Genomic DNA, 8526 nt, shown 5'->3' with positions numbered 1-8526 from the left:
AAAAGTTTCACTTTTGATCGAGAATTTGGTATGGATATAACAGAATTAACGTCTTTGTGGGCTATATGGAAATTTGAATGAGATCAGGAATGCATTGAGAATGGAGTGAGGAAGTTCAACGTGAACACAGAAGTAAGAAAGGCTTACATGGAAGCTCTTAGCTCCGGGAAGAAGACTGACCTTGTCGATGTCATGTCGGCAACAAAAGCAGCCATGAAAGCTGTGATCGTTGATAAGATCCGCCTCTTTGGCTCTTCCGGAAAAGCTTGAGTTGTTGATGAACAACAATGTCCGGTTTAGTACAGTTGTACATCACACATCCAAAGAATAAAAAACAAAAACAAAAAAAAACATTTTACATCCCATCCAAAAAATAATGAATGCATTTGTATTTTGTATGCAATGCACTGTTGTTGGAAATAAATAAAACATTTTTAGTACTATCTATTGTTCAGTGAAATATCTAGAAAAATGAATTAAAGATAAGAATTCGTTGTGATCGGATAAAACAAGTAATTTATTCGGGTGGATATGAATGATCCCTCCTTTACATTACATTATGTAATCCTCGCAATCTTCGCCGTTTATCTCCTCGTTCCCCGACTCAAAAATATTCCAAACTCTCACACACATTCTCTCTTCATTGGGATATTCAAATTCTTCTTTCTTTTTTCGTGTTCTTTTTTTTTTAACTCCCAAGTACATTTATTACCTTTACGAGTTGTTTCGTTTCTATCCACTGATGTCTAGTTGTCTACTCCTTTGTAATGGAGTTTGCTTCGTTTCTGAAGCTTTTGAGTCAAACCGATGGTTTTGGATGTGGGATCTTCGTTTTTGGTTGCTTCTCTCACTTCTTCAATCTCGTCTTCCTCTGTTTCTTGCTTCTTCTTGGACTCAAGTTTCTATTTTTAAATCGAATTTCTCAAAAGTTCGAGTCTTGCAACTCCTTTGAACATAAGGATTGCAAAAACAATGGGTTCGTTTCAGATTCTAAGATGGTTGATGGATTGGATCGGAAGAAGCCCATTATTTTACACTGGAGTTCTGATGTGTTGAGCTACGAGAACTGTGATCGTCTTATTCTACGTGATGATGATCACATCAAAAACAGAGACAGTACTGCGGCGTTAACGGAAACAGAGCTTGACGAGAAGAATCATCAGGAGAGCGAGGACGAAAAAGAGCTACGGTTTCGGAGCGATGTAGAAGACCAGGTTTTCGACGTTATTACTCTGAGAAAAATGGTGAAGAGAGAGAGGAAACGTGGGGATTGCATGAAGAAAGAGCTGGAGAAGGAGAGAAGAGCAGCTGAATCAGCTACGGAAGAAGCCATGGCTATGCTTCTGAAGCTACGGATGGAGAAAAGCGTTGTGGAGATGGAGGCAATACAATACAAGAGAGTTGCCGAGCAGAAGCAACTCTATGATCAAGAAGTGATTCAATCGTTACAGTGGATGTTGATGTAACTTTTGTATTCTATGCATATATAAATGAAACAAAAATTAAAGTATGTTTATGGTTCCGATTAAACCAAACCGGAAATTGAATTTAGTGTTTTTAAGACAAGTCAAGTTACGTGGCGGGTGATTATTGGATGCGTGACAACAAATTAACGTGGCAATTTATGGTTTGGCTGAAAGACGTTATTACCCCTTTTATCTTCTTTCTTTTTTTCTCATCCTTTCTAAAACACGATCGATCGGATCAGTGAGAAACTGCGCCGGCGACGACGAAGAATACGGTGGAGGAATATAGGGTAGAATGAGAATCTCAGGTTTCGGAATTGTGATTCTCTCTGTACTCATTTTCTATTTCGTGGAAATTAGCGTTCACGCTCGTCCCGTTGTTCTCGTCCTATCCAATGACGATCTCAATAGCGGCGGCGACGATAACGGAGTCGGAGAGTCCACTGACTTCGATGAGTTTGGGGAATCCGAACCCAAGTCCGAGGAGGAGCTTGATCCCGGTTCGTGGCGACCGATCTTCGAGCCAGAAGACTCCACAGTCCAAGCCGCGTCGCCGCAGTACTACTCCGGCCTCAAAAAGATTCTATCGGCGGCGAGTGAGGGAAATTTCAGGTTGATGGAGGAAGCAGTGGATGAGATAGAGGCTGCTTCTTCAGCTGGAGATCCCCACGCGCAGTCCATAATGGGATTCGTTTACGGGATTGGTATGATGAAGGAGAAGAGCAAAAGCAAGTCGTTTCTTCACCATAAATTCGCAGCTTCCGGTGGTAATATGCAGTCGAAGATGGCTCTTGCGTTCACGTATTTGCGACAAGATGTAAGTAAAGATGGAAACATTGATTTGTTTGCTCTTTATGATTAGATTGAAGTTTGCTTAAGCTACAATGGTGTTTTATTGTATGATATAGCTGAGTTTGTAATTTGACTTTGCCATTTTGTTACAGATGCATGATAAAGCTGTTCAATTATATGCTGAATTAGCAGAGACGGCTGTCAATAGTTTTCTGATCTCAAAGGATTCTCCGGTGGTTGAGCCAACTAGAATTCACAGCGGAACTGAAGAAAACAAAGGTGCTCTGAGGAAGTCCCGTGGCGAGGAGGATGAAGATTTCCAGATATTGGAATACCAGGCACATAAAGGGAATGCTAATGCCATGTACAAAATTGGGCTGTTCTACTACTTTGGCCTGCGAGGGTTAAGGCGTGATCACACCAAGGCATTGCACTGGTTTTCGAAAGCAGTAGAAAAAGGAGAGCCGAGGTCAATGGAACTTCTCGGGGAGATATATGCTCGAGGAGCTGGTGTTGAAAGAAATTATACCAAGGCACTTGAATGGCTTACACTTGCTGCAAAAGAAGGTCTCTATTCAGCATTTAATGGAATTGGCTACTTGTATGTTAAAGGTTATGGGGTAGATAAGAAGAACTACACTAAGGTAAAATTCTCTTTATGATCTCATACTTCCCAGGCTTGTTTGTTAGTTTAGCAGGAATTATTTAATCATAAAGGCATAGATTAGTCTAACATTCCATTGATATATGCCTTCAAATGCAGGCAAGAGAATATTTTGAGAAGGCTGTTGACAATGAAGACCCCAGTGGGCATTATAACCTTGGAGTTTTGTATCTTAAAGGCATCGGAGTCAAAAGGGATGTGAGGCAGGCAACAAAATACCTCTTTGTTGCTGCAAATGCTGGTCAACCAAAGGCTTTCTATCAACTCGCCAAGATGTTCCATACTGGAGTTGGGCTTAAGAAGAACCTGGCAATGGTAATTATTTTTAGATTTCTGAGACTTTTCTACCTAAACATGGATGCCAGATAAACTTACTTATGTACATAAAGTTTCCTATCTAAAATTCAGAAAAATTAACTTACAGTTTTTTGGTTATGTTAAATCTCATTACCAAAAGATGTTACTTGCACAAGAATGTGGAAAGCTCTATTTTATTGTTGATGTTATTGATAGCTCCTTATTAGTATTATAATGTCTGACCAGAGGTTGTATTTTTTAATGTTGAGGTATGAGTGATATTCTATAAGGGATCAGGGTGCCATATAGTACTTGCTTGTGTTGATGGTAGTCTGTTTGTTATGTTTTCACTTTCTCCTTTTAAATGTTTAGGAATTTGCTTTGAGCACTTTGGAGACATCTCCGGCCTTTTTGAGAGCATTTGTGATTTAATTACTCGTTCATGTTCCTCGCATTTTGGTTGCAGGCGACTTCATTTTATAAGTTAGTAGCCGAAAGGGGACCGTGGAGTTCCCTCTCGAGATGGGCTCTTGAAGCTTACTTAAAAGGTGATGTGGGTAAGGCTTTGATCTTGTACTCAAGAATGGGAGAGATGGGTTATGAAATAGCACAAAGTAACGCTGCCTGGATCCTTGATAAATACGGTGAAAGAAGCATGTGCATGGGAGTATCTGGGTTTTGCACAGACAAGGAAAGACATGAGCGGGCTCATTCTTTGTGGTGGCGTGCCTCTGAACAAGGCAATGAACATGCTGCTCTGCTTATTGGAGATGCATATTACTATGGCCGGGTTAGTTTTCCTCGTATTTAAATTTAGATCATGAACATGAACTGATAAGTCAAGACATGTTAGTATGTTACAGTGGCTGCATTAGATGTGAATCAGCTAAAAGAAACTTCATACTAATCACCAAATTTTCTCTTGCTCTTTGATCTTTAATTAGGGAACCGAGAGAGATTTTGTGCGTGCAGCTGAAGCATACATGCATGCTAAATCACAGTCAAACGCGCAAGCAATGTTCAACCTCGGTTACATGCATGAACATGGAGAAGGACTTCCCTTTGATCTCCATTTAGCAAAACGTTACTATGATGAAGCCCTCCAGAGCGATGCAACCGCGAGATTGCCAGTTACACTTGCTCTCGCTAGTTTATGGCTCCGTAGAAACTATGCTGACACCTTCCTGGTAAAATCTTTCGTTCTTATACTAATAGTTTGATGCAATTGAAACAGATGAAAGAATGACAAAAGAAGAAATACGTTTGTTTGTTTTTATTTTACTGGTAGGTGAGAGTTGTGGATACATTAGCAGAAGTGTATCCGAAGGTAGAGGCTTGGATAGAGAATGTGGTGTTTGACGAAGGTAATGCAACAATACTTACACTATTTGTCTGTCTCATTACAATTCTCTATCTCCGGGAAAGACAACGTAGGCAAGTCGTTGTCGCCGATCAAGTTGCTGCTGACGTAGCACAACCCCTCGATGCTGATGTGGCCCAACACCTCGCTGCGTTCCAACGGTAATCAAGTATAATCGTCTTTTTTTTTGGGGTGTAATAGCAAAGTATAATCTTCTTTTTTTTTTTGGTGTTTTGTTTGTTATTCTGATGTACAGTGTAAAAGTTAAAAACTTTACTTCGAACCACAATGTGTGATACTCTTACGTAGGGGCGGCCTGTGTCTCGTATAGATATGGCCCATTTTACGTTAAATTATTAACCGAGATTTTAAAGCTCAGTGAATCTTCTATGCCTCAGAACTTTAAAAAGATCATCTTGTCTTCTTTTTCTTTTGAATTTTGAACTAGTCGAGAAAAGCTAGATCTACCCATGCGTGTTTATCAGATATAGACTTCAACAATGCTTACGTTATATACCATGCGTGCTTATCAGATACAGACTACATAAGTTGTTTACAACTACAACATGAATTAGCTAAAAGAATGTAAACAAACAAACGATAAAAACTTAAATGTTTACACAATTCCAACAACAATAACCTTTTTAAGAGTTGTGTATATTAAATCATACTGTAAGTCTGCAATTAAGTACAAAATATAGGTAATTAGAGTAGTATGTGGCTATGTGTAGTCAATTTGTTTTGAAGAGTGTGAAGAATGACAAGCATTCCAAGAAGAGAATCTATGAAAGGAAAGGAGACATGGGACCTACTATACTTTTCGAATTGGTCAAGAAAATTAATTTACTTTATAGTCTTCTGTTTTTTACACATAATTCATTCAATATAGTGAAATTAATCCGTACTACTAAATTTCACCTTAGTTCTTTTTATCTTTATAGCCGTTAGTCCAAATCGATTGTTGGCAAAACCTTTATACAAACATTTTTGAACTCGAGTTAAATGTTACATTAGAGTTCTCTCTATTATTATTTTTTTTTGGGAAGGACGAGTTTTTATGATTAGAAAAAAAAAAAGNTTAGAAAAAAAAAATAAAAAAACAAAAAAAAACTAGGATGGTTTAGTTAGATTAACTCAATAATGTTGTTGTTGTCTTGTTGACATCAAATTTTCTAGGTAGAATGATGATTTCAATTGAGATCAGATAACGAATATGATGAAGAGTTGATAATTTGATGATGGAAGGACAGTTACATTATTATTACTGTGTAAAAAGGAAAAAGCTATAACGCACTAACTTCTGGTCTGACAGTCTCGAGAAGTGTGGGTAACATTTGCCATTATTACATTCCCCAAATTCTCCTTTAATTTTTTTTTTTTTGTTTTTCTCTTAAAATCCCATAAAAAGCACTGAGAAGTAAGTAAACAACAAGTTGATTCAGTCTCACTCTTGCTCAGTAGAGAGCTCCATCAAATGGCTTCAATCAACCTCTTCAACTTTGCTTTCCTTCTTCTCCTCTCTCACGCTTCAGGTTATTTTCTTTACATTCCCCTTAGCTAGATATAGACCTCTTTAAGTTTCTGTTATTTTCTAGTCTTTGCTTCAACCTCGTCTATATGTCCATAAAAATGTACATAAATCTGAGTTGTGAAATATTCTACCATTGGTTAAAAAATGCACTTTTATTAGATACTTAAGTTTAACTTGAAGATTATTATTTCTAATAACACAAGCTAGCTTTGTTGTTTCTTTGTGAGCAGCTTCTACGGTAATCTTCTACAACAAATGCAAGCACCCAGTGTGGCCAGGAATCCAACCCAGCGCCGGCCAAAACATACTCGCCGGAGGAGGTTTTAAGCTTCCGGCTAACAAAGCCCACACTCTTCAACTCCCACCACTCTGGTCCGGCCGCTTCTGGGGTCGCCACGGCTGCTCCTTCGACAGATCTGGTCGTGGTCGTTGCGCCACCGGGGATTGCGGCGGTTCTCTCTCCTGCAACGGTGCCGGCGGTTCACCTCCGGCCACTCTCGCCGAAATCACCCTCGGCCCTGAGCTAGACTTTTATGACGTCAGCCTCGTCGACGGGTCTGTAAATAATCTTAACTTCAAATTTGCTTCCCTGTTTTTTTTCTCTCACTAATTTTGCTTCTTTTTTTTTGTTTGTTTGTTGTAATGACAGTTATAACCTGGCGATGTCGATAATGCCGGTTAAGGGTTCAGGTCAATGTAGCTACGCCGGTTGTGTAAGCGATCTAAACCAGATGTGTCCGGTTGGGTTACAAGTCAGGTCACGTAACGGTAAACGCGTACTAGCCTGTAAAAGCGCTTGCTCTGCTTTCAATTCACCACAGTACTGTTGCACCGGCTTGTTCGGTAACCCACAGTCTTGCAAACCAACGGCTTACTCCAAAATCTTCAAAGTCGCTTGCCCCAAAGCCTATTCTTACGCTTACGATGACCCAACCAGCATCGCCACATGTTCAAAGGCTAACTACATTGTCACCTTTTGCCCTCACCATCGCCATTTAAATTAGCCGAACAAAACAGTAAGAACTAAGAAGCAGCATTTCTCTATTAGCAACAGCATCTTGTTATGTTTCGAAATCTTGAGTTTTCTATCGCTACATTTGTAACACTAATGAAATGCAAATCCTACAATCATTATCAATTGAACTCATCCAACTTAGTGATGTGTTTTGTGAGTCTAAAATCTATATAAAGCCTTCGTGGACCAGGAGCAAAGATTATTGCTATCGTTTGCCATATATAAAAACACACACACACACGAAGTCCTTGAATGATATTTTTGATTATACCAATTAACAAATCTCTGGGACTGGTTGTAGGAGTCCACAACGAGAAAACAAAAACCTTCTCGTTTTAGGCTTTAGAATATAATAACTAAATGTGTGTCAATTCTTCAACCAAAGGAAATAGAATTGCGGTTATGCGAGTTCATGAAAGCGGGTCGTTGCAAAGAATCATTTACTGCTTTGAAAAATCGTAGAAACACGGATGAGTGTCGTAAACTCTGGCCTAGGCTCTAACTACTATCAGCCCATTTTGTCTCTTGTGAAAGCTTCTCAAGAACTGGTATATAAGGATATCTTAGTCTTCGCCGTATCCGAAGGGGTGTTATCGGAAGAAGAGGCGGCTCTGCGACTGAGCCACCTGTTGGATTTTGGGAATAAGCAGTATTGTATTTGGGAATAAATTCTTCTTAGGAGCAAAAAAAGTTTCGTTTGTTAGCTTCCCAACTATAGTTAAGAGTTAAGACTGGTTCTGTTTATTAATATGATTTGAGAGATCTTGATTTGCTCTTAAGGTTTTGTTGATGCCCATACATGCATGAATGTTTTAGTGAAAAAAATCTATTTCCTCACTTGAATGTGATTTGTTAGCTTCTTCGACAGACGAGGATCTTCCTTACATCTTTGTGCTTAAGATACCACTAGCATTTGTTTTCCAACTTCAATTTGATAATGACGAGGTTCTGTTTGGTTAGTGTCGTCTTATCAGTTTGAAACCCTCGAAGTGTCGCGTTTCTTGTTTGTAGGGAGAGACCAGAGATGAAACATTGCACAACTTTATCTCTGTTATTAGTCTCCATAAATGCACCATCTGATTCTTTGCTTTCTGAATGATTATTCTATTGAGATGACTAACCATGACTCATGCTTGCTTCTCAGCCATGGTTTGATGGCGTGCTAGGAACGATCTTTTCCATCTTTAAACTCAATGTTAAACTATACCTTCCATTTCCCTTTTGAGAATGACATCGAACAAGAACGTTGATCCGCAATGATTTTGGCACAGTCACCACAACAGAGATTGCTACCACGGGAGAGAAGTTTTTTTTGTTGTTGTTGAAATTTGTTAAAATCTCTATTAAAACAAGAAATTTGGAATTTTGACAAAAAAAAAAAACAAGAAATTTGGAATATGT

General features: G+C 38.9%; 3 protein-coding genes and 1 pseudogene across 3 annotated transcripts; all 4 read left to right on the top strand.

Moving 5' to 3' along the window:
- The window catches only part of LOC104775941, a 10712-nt pseudogene extending 10442 nt beyond the window's left edge, over positions 1 to 270 (top strand).
- On the top strand, positions 7 to 1510 carry LOC104775940. Its single transcript, XM_010499912.2, has one exon. The coding sequence runs from the start codon at positions 768 to 770 to the stop codon at positions 1464 to 1466; it is 699 nt and encodes a 232-aa protein (XP_010498214.1). The 5' UTR covers positions 7 to 767; the 3' UTR covers positions 1467 to 1510.
- Positions 1677 to 4962, top strand: LOC104775939 (ERAD-associated E3 ubiquitin-protein ligase component HRD3A-like). Its single transcript, XM_010499911.2, has 6 exons — positions 1677 to 2283; positions 2411 to 2902; positions 3022 to 3237; positions 3686 to 4009; positions 4164 to 4406; positions 4508 to 4962. Exons 1-6 carry the CDS (start codon positions 1762 to 1764, stop codon positions 4742 to 4744), a joined length of 2034 nt encoding a protein of 677 aa, XP_010498213.1. The 5' UTR covers positions 1677 to 1761; the 3' UTR covers positions 4745 to 4962.
- On the top strand, positions 5960 to 7270 carry LOC104775937 (thaumatin-like protein). The gene is made up of 3 exons (XM_010499910.2): positions 5960 to 6111; positions 6341 to 6665; positions 6760 to 7270. Exons 1-3 carry the CDS (start codon positions 6054 to 6056, stop codon positions 7112 to 7114), a joined length of 738 nt encoding a protein of 245 aa, XP_010498212.1. The 5' UTR covers positions 5960 to 6053; the 3' UTR covers positions 7115 to 7270.

This window comes from Camelina sativa, chromosome 3, assembly GCF_000633955.1.
Source record: "Camelina sativa cultivar DH55 chromosome 3, Cs, whole genome shotgun sequence".
NCBI classification, from domain to species: Eukaryota; Viridiplantae; Streptophyta; class Magnoliopsida; order Brassicales; family Brassicaceae; genus Camelina; species Camelina sativa.
This window is presented reverse-complemented; position numbering and strand designations above follow the sequence as displayed.

Excerpts from the sequence above, each read along its gene's own strand:
- LOC104775940 (XM_010499912.2), top strand. The coding sequence starts at position 768 with ATGGAGTTTGCTTCGTTTCTGAAGCTTTTGAGTCAAACCGATGGTTTT.
- LOC104775939 (XM_010499911.2), top strand. The coding sequence starts at position 1,762 with ATGAGAATCTCAGGTTTCGGAATTGTGATTCTCTCTGTACTCATTTTC. Across the intron at positions 4,010-4,163 it reads ATGCATATTACTATGGCCGG|GGAACCGAGAGAGATTTTGT; the intron begins GTTAGTTTTCCT and ends ATCTTTAATTAG. Across the intron at positions 4,407-4,507 it reads ACTATGCTGACACCTTCCTG|GTGAGAGTTGTGGATACATT; the intron begins GTAAAATCTTTC and ends TTTTACTGGTAG.
- LOC104775937 (XM_010499910.2), top strand. The coding sequence starts at position 6,054 with ATGGCTTCAATCAACCTCTTCAACTTTGCTTTCCTTCTTCTCCTCTCT. Across the intron at positions 6,112-6,340 it reads TCTCCTCTCTCACGCTTCAG|CTTCTACGGTAATCTTCTAC; the intron begins GTTATTTTCTTT and ends CTTTGTGAGCAG. Across the intron at positions 6,666-6,759 it reads GACGTCAGCCTCGTCGACGG|TTATAACCTGGCGATGTCGA; the intron begins GTCTGTAAATAA and ends TTGTAATGACAG.